At 49.4% G+C, this 16,396-nt stretch overlaps 1 protein-coding gene across 2 annotated transcripts in view; it reads right to left on the reverse strand.

Moving 5' to 3' along the window:
* GPM6B (glycoprotein M6B) overlaps positions 1 to 7,267 on the reverse strand; it is a 100,154-nt gene extending 92,887 nt beyond the window's left edge. The window contains exon 1 of one of the 2 annotated variants that reach the window (XM_029079781.1): positions 7,107 to 7,267. In XM_029079781.1, coding sequence (XP_028935614.1) covers positions 7,107 to 7,110 — 4 coding nt within the window. In that variant the 5' untranslated portion in view covers positions 7,111 to 7,267. The remainder of the gene's footprint in view (positions 1 to 7,106) is intronic. The other variant, XM_029079778.2, reaches the window with a different exon arrangement.
* Positions 7,268 to 16,396: the final 9,129 nt, after the last annotated feature.

Here is a 16,396-nt window from a genome sequence, read left to right on the forward strand (position 1 = left end):
GTGGGCAAGGTGACTTAGGCTTGTCCTTAGGATTCAAGGGTGAATTTGAAATTAGAAAACCCAGACCCTTCCTGTCATTAGGAAATTCACATCACACATGCTCCCAGACTAAGGGGAAGACATTTCACATTGGCAGAGACTCCGGGACCCTGGAGCTGCACCCAACCAAGCTTTTAATGAGCAGTACTAATCAGATTTTATAATATTGTACAACACAAAAGATCTTAAATCCCTTCTAGAAAAAAAAAAATAGGAAGGGAGAGAGACTTCTTTTCTTTTGGGATTTGTCTCCAGCTGTTTCAAAGAAGAGAGCACAGTTTTACAGCACTGGAGCGGACCACAAATAACCAAAACCACAGCACAAACCCATCTTCATTCAGATACCACACAATGGTCGTTACTATGCCAAGTGGAAATACATTCCTAAACCACCCTTTGAGACCAGGGCAAAGCAGGATCTCTCAGTGTAAAATAAATGGAATTTAGGCTGCTCTTTACCTCTTCAAAATGCTCCTGCCTTTACTGAAATGCATATGCCCTTCTCCACTGCCCCTCCTCTACTTTTTCCTCTTAGAAGGCAAAACAGCTGAGTATCATGACAGAGGCCAAATTACTTGTAATTAAAGCGTCCCACTCAGCTCCCAAAATACGCAGACCTGAAATATATCAATACAAGTTCAGTTCTGAGACTCCTCCATCTATACCCACTCTCTTAGAGAACTCATGCGCTCCCATAGCTTCAACTACCACCTCTATGCGGACGATTCCCAAATCTCCATTTCCAATCCTCACCTCCTCTGCGGTCTCACATTTCCTCTTGCCTTCCAGACATCTCTACTTGGCTGTCCTCCTGTCACCTCAAGCTTAACAGGTTCAAAACAGAACTCCTTGTCTTGCCACCCAAACCCTGTCCTCCCCCTGACTTTCCCATCACTGCAGACTGCACCACCATCCTTCCTGTCTCACAAGCCCCTAACGTTGGTGTTATCCTGACTCCTCTCTCTCATTCCACCCACAGATTCAACCCACCAATAAATCCTGTAGGTCCCACCTTCACAACATGGCTAAAATTCTCCCTTTCCTCTCCATCCAAACTGCGACGTTAATACCATCACTCATCCTATCCCACCTGGATAACTACATCGGCAAGTCAGGGCGAAATGCAGAGGGCAAGACGGACAAGATCGAGGCGCAGGGAGAAGGTTAGCACTAGAAGGGCAAAGTGTCCAGGCTGGGTGGTGGAAGAAGAGAAACGAGATGAGGCAGGAGGGGAAAGGTGGTGGAGTGCTTTATTAATAATAATAATAATGTTATTTAAGCACTTACTATGCGCAGAGCACTGTTCTAAGCGCTGGGATAGATACAGGGTAATCAGGTTGTCCCACGTGAGGCTCACAGTTCATCCCCTTTTTACAAATGAGGTAACTGAGGCCCAGAGAAGTGACTTGCCCACAGTCACACAGCTGCCAAGTGGCAGAGCTGGGATTCGAACCCATGACCTCTGACTCCCAAGCCCGGGCTCTTTCCACTGAGCCACGCTGCTTCTCTAAATTGTAATGATCAAAGCAAGCACTTTACTAAAGGAAACTAAAAAGTACAATCACATTTTAAAGGCTCTAGCCTCAACCTGAAGGTAACAATATAGCGTGGCTCGTTTCATCATTGTATTTGCAGATGTAATAGTTCAATATGGTTAGAGGAATAAACACCAAGATTAAGGTCAGGTCCAAAATCTTTCTGCATCCAATCCACCCAAACAAAATATTTATCAATTTATACTTTCACTAATTAAACACATCTGGAGAAATAAATGTACTGTTTTATCACGCATTTTCCAACATTTAACCAAAGGAATTTAGTTTGTTTCCTTTCTGGCACAGAGCAACTTTTGTGTCCTCCCTCAAATTAATACTAAGGACGCTGCCAAATCAGTTTAGTACAGCGAATTAACATAAACATAGTTCATTTCTATAAGCAGCGATGCTCACGCTGTGACGGTGCTAAAGGTAACTTGACAGACTCCTTGGGGAACTCTTCTAGTTTCTGAATTGAGCATTGCCTCAGATTTTGGGAAGAAGCTTTTTATTTTTACCAGAACAGGACCAGATGTTAACTTGACTTTCAATTACTGAACTGCCTTATAAATCCTCCTGATGTCAATAGTCCATGTCTCTATGTCTTTGGTATTTTATTCGTTCAGCAGTTGTATGCGACTTCGAAACATCTCATTCAACTAGCACAAGGGCACATTTCCTCTGCCTCTATCTCATCTGTTATAAAAATGAAGAGTAGATTTAAGATTAAACCATTGGTATGCAAATGGAGGAAACTACCTGCAGGATATACACGTCATGGCTCAGGATTCTCCGAGGGCCTTTACTTCTTCTACCCATTTTTTTTTTTTTTACCTTTTCAAGTGTATGTTCCTTTGAAGCCTTAACTCCAAATTGGCCTTCCGCTTCTCATTTTAGGCCCAACGTGTATAAAACTGGGCAATCAGGACTGTTTCAGCCCTTCACACCACCCTTCTTCCCTTGCACTTCAATTTCCCCGCTCCTGATTTCTAACCGCAGCCCAACGAGTGAGTGGGAAGGGCCCGTTTGAATTTTTTCTTTCTTTCTTTCTTTCTTTCTTTCTTTCTTTCTTTCTTTCTTTCTTTCTTTCTTTCTTTCTTTCTTTTTTTCTTTCTTTCTCCGTGGGGCTTTAAAACCGTCCCGCAGAAAAACCCAAATGGCTTTTGTGGCCATTGTGGTTAGAAAGCCAAACCCACTCAAGACCAGCTGGGGAGAAAGATGAGTGCCAGGTCATTATTTATATAGCAATATATTTTTTTTCCCCCCTTTAAACACCCGGCATGTGTTAAGAGATATTCCGCTGAGTGGCCGGTTTTAGCTCTTTAGGAAATAACAAGATGAACCTTCCACCAGGCTTAATTCACCCGTTTCCAGGATCTGGATTTGCACCCTGTACAGCTGGAGTGCATTAGCCTGATGACTGCCACCCTTTCCAACTTGATTAACTCCCTCTTTTTCCCCCCCTCCTCTCTCAGTAAGTGCTCAATAAATACGATTGAATGAATGCTTAATTAGGGAAAATAATCATGGTATTTATTAAGCGCTTACTATGTGCTAAGCACTGTTCTAAGCGCAGGGAGGGGGGGAGATTCAAGGTCATCAGGTTGGCCCCCGTGGGACTCCCAGTCTTCACCCCCATTTTCCAGATGAGGGAACTGAGGCCCGGAGAAGTGAAGCAAAGTGAAGCGGCGGGGGCGGGATTAGAACCCAGGTCTTCTGACTTCCAGGCCTGTGCTCTTTCCAGCCCTTAGAACAGTGCTCTGCACATAGTAAGCGCTTAACCAATGCCAACATTATTATTATTAACAGCGTGGCTTAGTGGGAGGAGCCCGGGCTTGGGAGTCAGAGGACACGGATTCTAATCCCCACTCTTTCACTTATCTGCTGTGTGACCTCGGGCAAGTCGCTTAACCTCTCTGGGCCTCACTTACCTCATCTGTAAAATGGGGATTAAAACTGTGAGCCCCACGTGGGGCCACCTGACTACCTCATATCCACCCCAGCGCTTAAAACAGTGCTCGGCATATAGTAAGTGCTTAATAAATACCATAATAATCATTATTAACAAATACCATAATTATTATTTATTAGAGAAGCAGCGTGGCTCAGTGGAAAGAGCACGGGCTTTGGAGTCAGGGCTCATGAGTTCGAATCCCAGCTCTGCCACTTGTCGGCTGTGTGACTGTGGGCGAGTCACTTCACTTCTCGGTGCCTCAGTTCCCTCATCTGTAAAATGGGGATGAAGACTGTGAGCCCCACGTGGGACAACCTGATTCCCCTACGTCTACCCCAGCGCTTAGAACAGTGCTCGGCACATAGTAAGCGCTTAACAAATACCAACATTATTATTATTATTTCTAGTACGACAATAAAAGAGTGGGAAAATACAACAGAACAATCAAGAGAGACAATCTCTGCCCACAACGAGCTTCCAGGTCTAGAGGGCGGGGGGGCACAGACATCAATGAGAGGCATCAGGCATGAATATAAATAAAATTGCAGATAAATAAATATATATACACACACATATACAAGCCAACTTGTTCTGCGGTCTGTCTCCCCCTTTTAGACTGTGAGCCCGTTGTTGGGCAGGGATTGCCTCTCTCTGCTGTCGAGTTGTACACTCCAAGCGCTTAGTACAGTGCTCTGCACACAGTAAGCGCTCAATAAATACACTTCAATGAATGAATAATAATCACGGTACTTCCTACGCGCTTACTATGTGCCAAACGCTGTTCTAAGCGCTGGGAAGACGGTCATCAGGTGGTCCCACGTGGGGCTCCCAGTCTCCATCCCCATTTTCCAGATGGGGGAATCGAGGCCCAGAGACTAGAGATATATATAGTTTGGGGTTCGTTAAGCGCTTACCATGTGTTAAGCACTGTTCTAAGCGCTGGGGAGATAGAAAGTGATGAGGTTGTTCCCCGTGGGGCTCCCAGTTTTCACCCCCATTTTCCAGAAGAGGGAACTGAGGCCCAGAAAATCGAAATACATAGCATTTGGCATTTGTTAAGCACTTACTATGTGCCAAGCACGGTTCTAAGCGCGGGGCAGATACAAGGTAATGAGGTTGTGCCCCGTGGGGTCCCAGTCTTCACCCCCATTTTCCAGATGAGGTCACTGAGGCCCAGGGAATCGAAATACATAGAATTTGGCATTTGTTAAGCACTTACTATGTGCCAAGCACAGTTCTAAGCGCGGGGCAGATACAAGGTCATGAGGTTGTGCCCCGTGGGGTCCCAGTCTTCACCCCATTTTCCAGAAGAGGGAACTGAGGCCCAGAGAATAGATATATATATATACTTTAGCATTTGTTAAGCGCTATGTGCCAAGCACCGTTCTAAGCGCTGAGCAGATAGAAGGAGATGAGGTGGCTCCCCGTGGGCTTCCCAGTCTTCACCCCCATTTTCCAGATGAGGTCACTGAGGCCCAGGGAATCGAAATACATAGAATTTGGCATTCGTTAAGCACTTACTATGTGCCAAGCACAGTTCTAAGCGCGGGGCAGATACAAGGTCATGAGGTTGTGCCCCGTGGGGTCCCAGTCTTCACCCCATTTTCCAGAAGAGGGAACTGAGGCCCAGAGAATAGATATATATATATATATATACTTTAGCATTTGTTAAGCGCTTACTATGTGCCAAGCACCGTTCTAAGCGCTGGGCAGATACAACGAGATGAGGTGGCCCCCCATTGGGCTCCCAGTCTTCACCCCCATTTTCCAGATGAGGTCACTGAGGCCCAGGGAATCGAAATACATAGAATTTGGCATTTGTTAAGCACTTACTATGTGCCAAGCACTGTTCTAAGCGCTGAGCAGATACAAGGAGATGAGGCGGTCCCCCGTGGGCCTCCCAGTTTTCATGTCCATTTTCCAGATGGGGTCACTGAGGCCCAGAGAAGCGACGGGATCCGCCCAAAGTCCCCCAGCTGCTAAGTGGAGGGGGCAGGATCAGAACCCACGACCTCTGACTCCCACACCCGAGTTCATTCACTCGTTCCTTCCTTCCTTCCTTCCTTCCTTCATTCATCCACTCACTCATTCATCCATTCATTCATCCACTCACTCATTCATCCATTCATTCATCCACTCACTCATTCATCCATTCATTCATCCACTCACTCATTCATCCATTCATTCATCCACTCACTCATTCATCCATTCATTCATCCACTCACTCATTCATCCATTCATTCATCCACTCACTCATTCATCCATTCATTCATCCACTCACTCATTCATCCATTCATTCATCCACTCACTCATTCATCCATTCATTCATCCACTCACTCTTTCATCCATTCATTCATCCACTCACTCTTTCATCCATTCATTCATCCACTCACTCTTTCATCCATTCATTCATCCACTCACTCTTTCATCCATTCATTCATCCACTCACTCTTTCATCCATTCATTCATCCACTCACTCTTTCATCCATTCATTCACCCACTCACTCTTTCATCCATTCATTCATCCACTCACTCTTTCATCCATTCATTCATCCACTCACTCTTTCATCCATTCATTCATCCACTCACTCATTCCATCCATTCATTCATCCACTCACTCTTTCATCCATTCATTCATCCACTCACTCTTTCATCCACTCATTCATCCACTCACTCTTTCATCCACTCATTCACTCACTCTTTCATCCACTCACTTTTTCATTCATTCATCCACTCACTTTTTCATTCATTCATCCACTCACTCTTTCATTCATTCATTCATCCACTCACTCTTTCATCCATTCATTCATCCACTCACTCTTTCATCCATTCATTCATCCACTCACTCTTTCATCCATTCATTCATCCACTCACTCATTCCATCCATTCATTCATCCACTCACTCTTTCATCCATTCATTCATCCACTCACTCTTTCATCCACTCATTCATCCACTCACTCTTTCATCCACTCATTCACTCACTCTTTCATCCACTCACTTTTTCATTCATTCATCCACTCACTTTTTCATTCATTCATCCACTCACTCTTTCATTCATTCATTCATCCACTCACTCTTTCATTCATTCATTCATCCACTCACTCTTTCATTCATTCATCCACTCACTCATTCATTCATCCACTCACTCATTCATTCATCCATCCACTCCCTCTTTCCTTCCTTCATTCATCCACTCCCTCTTTCCTTCATCCACTCATTCCTTCCTTCCCTCCCTCATTCCTTCCTTCACTCAGGCACTATTCATTCATTCATTCATGCCTCCTTCATTCATCCATCATTCCTTCCACCTGACTGAGCGCCGACTCTGTGCTGAGCACCGCCCTAAGCGCCGGGAATGGACGCTTCGCCGCCCCCCCCCACCCCACCCCACCCCCAGGGAGGCCATCGGTGGCCAAGCCCGAGCCGGCGGTCTTTCCAGCCGCTGGTCCGAAGTGAGGGGAGGAGAGAGCCCTGCGATAAGCGCTGGGCGGGGGGGGGGGGGGGGGAGGGGGCAGAGCGGGGCTTCCCCGCCAGGGGGCGCTGCGGCGCGGGGGGGTGGGGGGCGTCACACACTCACCCATGGCTGCGGGAGCCGAGCCGGGCCGGAGCCCGGGGACCAGGCAAAGCCGAAGGGGTTCGGGCGGGTTCGGGCGGGCTCGGGCGGGCTCGGGCCGCTCCGTCCGGCGGCTGAGGCTCGGCGGGTCGGGGGCTCCGCGGCGCACGTGCCCGGCCGGGGGGCGGGGCGGGGCTGCCAGCGGGGCCCGGAGCGGCTTGGGCGGGGCCTATAAGAGGAGGGGAGGAGATTGGGGGCGGGGCCTGGATGGGGCGTAGCCTATGAGAGGAGGGGAAGGCGGCTGGGGGGCGGGGCCTGGATGGGGGCGGGGCCTATAGGAGGAGGGGAAGGCGGTGGGGGGCGGGGCTTGGGTAGGGTGGGGCCTATAGGAGGAGGGGAAGTCGGCTGGGGGCGGGGCCTGGATGGGGAGGGGCCTATAGGAGGAGGGGAAGGCGGATGGGGGCGGGGCCTGGATGGGGCGGGGCCTATAAGGAGGAGGGGAAGGCGGCTGGGGGCGGGGCCTGGATGGGGCGGGGCCTATAAGGAGGAGGGGAAGGCGGCTGGGGGCGGGGCCTGGATGGGGGCGGGGCCTATAGGAGGAGGGGAAGGCGGTGGGGGGCGGGGCCTGGATGGGGGCGGGGCCTATGATGAGGGAGAGGCGGTTGGGCGCGGGGCCTGGATGGGGAGGGGCCTATAGGAGGACGGGGAGGTGATTGGGGGCGGGGCCTGACGGGGGCGGGGCCTATAGGAGGAGGGGAAGGCGGTTGGGGGCGGGGCTTGGGTAGGGTGGGGCCTATAGGAGGAGGGGAAGGCGGATGGGGGCGGGGCCTGGATGGGGGCGGGGCCTATAAGGAGGAGGACAAGATGTCTGGGGGAGGGGCCTGGCTGGGGGCGGGGCCTATAAGAGGAGGGGAGGCCGGTTGGGGGCGGGGCCTGGTTGGGGAGGGGCCTATAGGAGGAGGGGAAGGCGGCTGGGGGCGGGGCCTGGATGGGGGCGGGGCCTATAGGAGGAGGGGAAGGTGGATGGGGGCGGGGCTTGGATGGGGCGGGACCTATAAGAGGAGGGGAATGTGATTGGGGGCGTGACCTGGCTGGGGGCGGGGCCTATAGGGAGGAGGACAAGCTGTCTGGGGGAGGGGCCTGGCTGAGGGCGGGGCCTATAAGAGGAGGGGAGGCCGGTTGGGGGCGGGGCCTGGTTGGGGCGTGACCAATGAGAGGAGGGGAAGCCGGTCGGGGGCGTGGCCTGGCCGGGGGCGTGGCCTATAAACGGAGCGGGAGACCAATTGGGGGCGTGGCCTGATGGGGGGGGGCGGGCGTCCTGCGCCTGCGCGCGGAGGGCGGGGCGCTGGCTGCTGTGCCTCGTGGGGAGCGCGTGCTTCCCCGGGGCGGTTGAGGTCCCGGTGACGTCAGAGGCCCCGAGGGCGCTCAGTACAGTCCCCCTCCTGCGCTCCTCTGGCAGGCCAGGTAAGGCACTCCCTGCTGGGCCTCCACTGCCCTCTTTGGAAAAAGGAGGCGAAGCGTTTGGCTTCTGCCCCAGGTAATAACAATAACAATAATAATAATAATAAGGTTGGTATTTGTGAAGCGCCTACTATGTGCACAGCACTGTTCTAAGCGCTGGGGGAGATAGTAAATAAAAATAAATAAATGGTGGTATTAAGCGTCTACTATGTGCACAGCACCGTTCTAAGCGCTGGGGGAGATAGTAAATAAAAATAAATAAATGTTGGTATTAAGCATCTACTATGTGCACAGCACTGTTCTAAGCGCTGGGGGAGATAGTAAATATAAATAAATGGTGGTATTTGTGAAGCACCTACTAGGTGCACAGCACTGTTCTAAGCCCTGGGGGAGATAGTAAATAAAAATAAATAAATGTTGGTATTAAGCGTCTACTATGTGCACGGCACTGTTCTAAGCGCTGGGGGAGATAGTAAATATAAATAAATGGTGGTATTTGTGAAGCACCTACTAGGTGCACAGCACTGTTCTAAGCGCTGGGGGAGATAGTAAATAAAAATAAATAAATGGTGGTATTTGTGAAGCTCTTCCTATGTGCACAGCACTGTTCTAAGCGCTGGGGCAGATAGTAAATAAAAATAAATAAATGTTGGTATTTGTGAAGCGCCTACTATGTGCAGAGCACTGTTCTAAGCGCTGGGGCAGATAGTTAATAAAAATAAATAAATGTTGGTATTTGTGAAGCGCCTGCTATGTGCAGAGCACTGTTCTAGGCGCTGGGGCAGATAGTAAATAAAAATAAATGTTGATATTTGTTAAGCGCCTGCTATGTGCAGAGCACTGTTCTAAGCGCTGGGGGAGACACAGGGGAATCAGGTGGTCCCACTGTGGGGCTCACAGTCTTCATCCCTATTTTACAGTTGAGGTAACTGAGGCACACAGAAGTGAAGTGACTTGCCCACAGTCACACAGCTGACAAGGGGCAGAGCTGGGATTCGAACTCGTGACCTCTGACTCCCAAGCCCATGCTCTGTCCACTGAGCCACGCTGATTTATTGAGCGCTTACTGGGTGCAGAGCACTGTACTAAGCGCTGGGAATGGACAAATCGGCAACAGATACCGGCTCACAGTCTAATCGGACTTTTCCTCCGCTCCCCGTCGCCCCGACTCGCTCCCTTTGCCCCGACCCCCTCCCCGCCCCACGGCCCTTGTGATTATATGTACATATTTATAATTATAATCTATTTTTATTAATGATGCGTACAGATCTATAATTCTATTTATAATGACGCTACTGCTGCCCGTTGACTGGTTTTGAGGTCTGTCTCTCCCCTTCTGGACTGTGGGCCCGTTGTGGGCAGGGATTGCCTCTCTTTGATGCTGAATTGTACTTTCCAAGCGCAACGTGGCTCAGGGGAAAGAGCGCGGGCTGGGCAGTCAGAGGTCGTGGGTTCGAATCCCGGCCCCCCGCCACTTGCCAGCTGGGTGACGGTGGGCGAGTCACTTCACTTCTCTGGGCCTCAGTGACCTCATCTGTCGAATGGGGATGAAGACCGGGAGCCTCCCGTGGGACAACCGGATGACCCTGGATCTCCCCCAGCGCTTAGAGCAGTGCTCGGCACATAGTAAGCGCTTCACAAATACCAACATTATTACTGATCCAGTCCTCTGCACACAGTAAGCGCTCAGTATAGTGGAATGAATGAATGAATCAGGGGCCCAGAAGTGAATTCTTGGTGTACCCTTCATTTCCCTGAAGGAATGAAGTTGGCTCCTGGTTTACCTGCTCCCACCCCACCCTGGATTCAGGCACCTCCTTTTTCGGGTTCCTACCCCATTGTCGTCTGCTGGGAATCCCAGGTTTTGGGTTGCAGTTTGTCGGGTGTGTTGCGTGATTGGGTGTCCTATAAATAATGACAATGGAATAGCGAAACTTAGAGGTGCACTGCCCCATCCGCATTTTAAAGCGATTAAAAAAAGGGGCAGCTTGAGCGTGGAAAGAAGGGGGTTAGGAAAGAAAGCGCTGAACTGTATTGGATTAGGCAAGATTTCAGCAGAAGTAGAATGAGACAAAGGCCGATATCTTGAGTACCCGAAGGGCGACGTTTGGACTCGGTGGTTGGCCGAGCGTCTTATTTAAACAAGTCCCATGGGAACAGCTGTTACATCCTGGACGTTTTTTTTTTTTTTTCTTTTTAACTTTCTTTTTCCTCCGATAACAATTGAAAAGTAGAGCAAGAGAACTGGACCCTGGGTTTCTTCTTTCTTTAAAGGGGCATTACTTATGGAATTGTGCAGGAAACTGATTATTGCCACGCGGTGTGGCCTAGTGGAAAGACCGCTGGTGGGGGAATCGGGGGACTTGGGTTCCAATCTCAGCTCTTCCACTTGCCTGCTCCGTGACCTTGGGCCAGCCACTTAACTGCACCGTTTCCTCATCTGTGAAATGGGAAACCCATACTTGTTCTCCCTCCTACTTAGATTTGGGAGCCCCACAAGGAACAGGGACTGTCTCTCATATGTATGCGCTGTATCCGCCCTCCCATTTAATACAGTTTTTGGCACGTAGTCAGCGATTAGCAAATGTAATAATTATTATCGTTAGCGATTGTTCTTGAAAGACATAGGATGCTGGAGGGAGAAAAATGGAGACTGTCCTGCAGCAGGGTTTCTCTATGTGATGAAGGAAATTGAGCTCTTTTACACACTGTTTTTGGAAGACAGCTGTTTGGTTTTTTCTGCATCCTGTGAGACTGGTGATAACATAATAGAAGGGAAAGTTCCGTGTGCGACTACTTTTCACTGAGATGGTATTTTGCATTTCAACAAGGGGCAGACTTATTTGCACTGGGGACTATGGGTCACTTTTCAGGCACACACACAGTCATAGGTGAGTTTCACCATCAGATGTCTTTTTCAAGTGTATATATACATTGTTTCATTTGAATATATGCTAGCCCTTCCTGTGTCAAAATGAAAAAAATAGACCATTTTGTCCACTGTCAATATCATTTCCTAGAAGTCTTGAATTATTTTTCACTCATGAGAAGAATGGGCAACAGCTGTCCAAATATTGGAGCTATTCAACCCACAGTGGGGTTTCAAAGTAAGGTTACTCTGAAATCTGTTGAAAGTGAGGTGCTAGCAGAACTGAGCTCAGACTTTTTATAGTCTCAATATAATAATAATAAGGTTGGTATTTGTTAGGCGCTTACTATGTGCAGAGCACTGTTCTAAGCGCTGGGCTAGATACAGGGTAATCAGGTTGTCCCACTGTGAGGCTCACAGTCTTAATCCCCATTTTACAGATGAGGGAACTGAGGCACAGAGAAGTGAAGTGACTTGCCCACAGTCACACAGCTGACAAGTGGCAGAGGGGGGAATCGAACCCATGACCTCTGACTCGCAAGCCCAGGCTCTTTCCACTGAGCCACGCTGCTTCTCTGTGGAATTAGAGAGAAGAAACGGATGTTTTAGTTTGGGGTTTTTTTTTGACCCAAGGTGGAAACATTTACTTGAATTTCAAAATGCATTACCTTTTCAGAAGAGAGCAGAGATACGAAATGGAGCAGCACGATGCCACGTGCTGAAATATCGTCTGAGCCAGCCAGACTTCCCAGGCAGTTAGTACAGTGGGAAGCAGCGTGGCTCAGTGGAAAGAGCCCGGGCTTGGGAGTCAGAGGTCATGGGTTCGACTTCCAGCTCTGCCACTTGTCAGCTGTGTGACTGTGGGCAAGTCCCTTCACTTCTCTGCGTCTCAGTTACCTCACCTGTAAAATGGGGATTAAGACTGTGAGCCTCACGTGGGACAACCTGATGACCCAGCGCTTAGAACAGTGCCCTGCACATAGTAAGCGCTTAGCAAATACCAACATTATTCTTACGGTGTTCTGCACACAGTTGGTTAATATTCAAGAAATCACGGCCTCTCCCTTGAAAGTGTTGTCGAACTGCACATTTGCTTTAGCACATCTGGCCACGTCTTCTCTCTGAGCTGCTTTTACCGTATTGTGACTGCTGGCATCTCCAGTAGGCGCGTGGAAAGGTGCTTCTTCCCCGATGCCGTGGAGCAGAGAAAGGATCAAACTCTGGGTTTGGCCAGTTGGTGCGTCTGAGGTGGCAGGGATGCAGGCATCAGCCGCTGGGTGCATCCACCTCTTCTCCACGCAAGATGCCTTGTGAACTCCTTAAGGGCAGGGACCTTGTCTACCGCGTGCTTAGTAAAGTGTCCTGCAAACAAGAAGTGCTCAATAAATGCCACTGATTGATTAACGGAGGCCTGGGAGTCACAGGCCTGGACGTCAGAGGACCCCAGTTCTAATTCTGGTTCTGCCTCTTGTCTGCTGGGCGACCTCGGGCGAGAGACTGAACTTTTCCGTGCCTCAGTTTCCTCATCTCTGAAATAGGGATTCAATCCCTCTTTTTCTGGTATTCCAGTATTTATGGTATGTCAGGCATATTACTTAGCACCGGGTTTAATCATCAGGCTGGACACGGTCTCTGTCCCACATAGGGAAACAGGGTTCCCAGTCTTAATCCCCATTTTACAGATGAGGTACCCGAAGTACAGAGAAGTTGAGTGATTTACCCAAGGCCACCCAGCAAGCAGGTGGTGGAGCTGGGATTAGAACCCAGGTCATCTGACTCTCAGGCCCGTGCCCGGTCCGATAACCCACGCCGTTCTCCCTTCTACTTCGACTGTGAGCCCTTTGGGGGGTAAGGACCGTGTCCAACCAGACCAATTTGTATCTACCCCGGTGCTTAAAATACTGCTTGATAAATACTGCTTAAAATACTGCTTGTGAGTGCCTAACAGATATCAGTAATAATAGTAAGGGACTGTGTCAGACCTGATTGTCTGGTACCTAACCCACTGTTTAGAACAGTGCTTGGCACATACTTAGCGCTTAACAAAAGCCACAATTATTAGTAATTTCTGTTGTTATTCTTCCACCCCTGTCAGTGGAGGAAGGGGCACATAGAGACATAGGGGCCGTGCTTTTCCCCTCCCATCAGTTTGCATCCACGCTCCTCCAGCTAAGCATGCTAGGAGGAAGAAGAGGGGGCTTAATCGGGGCCATGCATTTAGCACAAGAATACCTTCATAGGGTTCGTTCCTTTATCTATTTATTCCTTTATCTATTTATATCTACCTATCAAAAAGCCCGACAAAGGAATGTCAGACTTGAGTGCATTTCTTTTCTTCAGGGTCAGGCCGATTCCTTGAAAGTAGATAAGGGGGAAGCTCCTGGAGGGTTTGCCTCTTTCTGACTTCTTTTAAGCCTGATGTGATTTATTTTCAGACCTGGACCTTGGCCCTCTTACTACTGGTTTTAAATAGCTTAAACACAGGTCAGGAGGATTCCTGAAAGTGACACCATATCTTAGACCTCGCCGCCTGCCAGAGCCCACCGCGGTTCCCACAGACACTTAATAAAGCCCTTACTGTGTGCCAGGCACTGTACTAAACACTGGGATGGATATAAGCAAATTAGGTTGGACACAGCCCCTAGCCTACATGGGGCTCACAGTTTCAATCCCCATTTTACAGATGAGGTAACTGAGGCACAGAGAAGTGAAGCGACTTGCCCAAGGCCCCACAGCAGACAAGTGGCTGAGCCGGGATTAGAACCCATGACCTTCTGACTGTCAGGCCCATGCTTTATCCACTAGGCCATGAGATACTTGGCAGGTTGCCAGCCCATATTGGGTGGTACTGGCATAGTTAATCAACCAGTCGTATTTGAGTGCTTATTGCGTGCAGAGCACTGTACTAAGCACTTGGGAGAGTACGGTATAGCGGAGTTGTTAGACTCAGCTCTCAAGGCCAACTCCTCTCTACCAGAAGTAATTTTCCGGCCTCGCCAATGTATTTCCACTACGTAACGTAGTGGAAAGAGCACTAAATGGGGAGTGATGAGACCTGCGTTCTAGGTCCAGTTCTGCCACTGGCCTTCTGTGACCGTGGCCCAGTCATTTACCCTCTCTGGACCTCCGTTTTCCCCTCTGTGAAATGGGACTAGGATAAATAAGAAGGCCCAGGTGGGCCGGGAGACGGTGTCCAATCCGATAGCCTTGTTATCTACCCCAGTGATGAAACTGTAATAAGCACTTAATAAATGCCATAACGGATTATTTGTGAGCACTTGGCCCTTCAGGTTTCTGGGAAGTTGAAAAGGCAGGGCTGGCTAGCTGGCTACCCGACTCTGGTAGTAGTAAACTTTCAGCTTCGCCCCTTCTAATAGGAGGTAGGGTGGTCCAAAGGGAAGAGCACGGCTCCACAAATCAAGAGACCTGGGCTGTAATCCCAGCTCTGCCCCAGTCCTGCTGTGTGACCCTTTGCAAGTCTCGGGTCCCAGCTTCCCCCTCTGTAAAATGGGCATAATGATATCTGCTTCTCCGTACCTCCCAGGGAGGTTGTGAAGATAAAATGAAACGACTGGTGTGAAAACGCTCTGGAGAATCAGAGTTCTACTCAAAGATAAAAATTCACGTTGGGGTGAGGAGGGACGATGCTTCCTTTAGTCACCACCAAAAATCAGGGCCTAAGAGTACAACGTGGGAAGCTCCTTAGCAGAAGCTGTATCGGTCAGTCAGTCGATGAGTGGTATTTAAGCGCTTACTCTGTGCAGAGCGCTGTATTGAGGATCTGGGAGAATACAGTACAATTGGTAGACACAATCTCTGCCTATAAGGAGCTTGCATTCTAGAGGAGAAGCAATACGGTGGGAAGGGGGAGGAGAAGAGGATGGAGCCTGATCTCTTCCCCACTCATAAATTCCTTCCCAAGAGGAAGTGAACGCATGGAGTCTTCTCGGCTGTAGAGGATCTAGGGGGTCCAACCCAGCCATAAGGGGCATTTTACCTCACTGGCCTCAGCCTCTAGTCATCAGGGAGTTGGGAGAGAGAAGGGAAGGAAGCAATGTGGCCTAGGGGATAGAGCACGGGCCTGGTGTCAGAAGAACTTGGGTTCTAAACCCTGCTCGGCCACCCGTCTGCTGTGTGACTTGGGGCAAGTCACCTAACTTTTAACCTCATGTGTAAAATGGAGATTAAGACTGTGAGCCCCATGTGGGACATGGACTGTGTCCAACCTGATTAGCTTGTATCCACCCCAGCACTTAGTGTCTGACACATAGTAAGCACCTAACAAGTGCCGTTAAAAAAAAAAAAAAAAAGTTCCAGAAAGCAGCATCTGCTAAGACCTTGTGGGGCCCTTCCTTTCAAGAACTGGTTCTCATGGTCTTTTGTGCGGGGAGTTAAAGCCGGTGACCTTTCCGATGGTTTGAACTCACCAGTTCAGCGCAGGAGAAGGCCGTGCCGCGACCACCCTCCCTTGTCGGCGTCTCTCACCTGCTTTCACAGGAGACTCCTGTACCCTCTGGGCTCCAGCTGTTGCGTACAAAGCTAGACCAGACTTCATATCAGAGGCTGATAAAAAGCCTCTGCCGAGGCAAGGAACTGACAGGCCACCCTTGCTTACAGTGCATTGGTTAAAAGATTTAAATCTGCACTGCAGATAATTGGCTCGGGTCATTTTTAATCCACGGATAAAATATTCCCCAGTCCTCCACACACCCACCAGTATCACAGTGATAACGCAAGCATCTTAGAAAAAAAAAAATACCCCTGAGTGGAAAACCTGTCAGTCTGCCTGCAGAGTGAATGGAGAAACCTCACTGGTTGCTGCAATAAAGAATCCCTTTGTAAAAGCAAGTCCCCTGCCCTCCTGACTCTACATCAGACCCCTGCCCAGCTAAGCCCCGCTACAGGGCTCTCCCTTAGTCTCACTCCCCAGAGCCTGCTAACTCTTGAACAAATGGAGGACGGGGTGATGGCCAGGACAGCAGCT

This window comes from Ornithorhynchus anatinus, chromosome 15 (assembly GCF_004115215.2).
Source record: "Ornithorhynchus anatinus isolate Pmale09 chromosome 15, mOrnAna1.pri.v4, whole genome shotgun sequence".
Lineage (NCBI taxonomy): Eukaryota > Metazoa > Chordata > Mammalia > Monotremata > Ornithorhynchidae > Ornithorhynchus > Ornithorhynchus anatinus.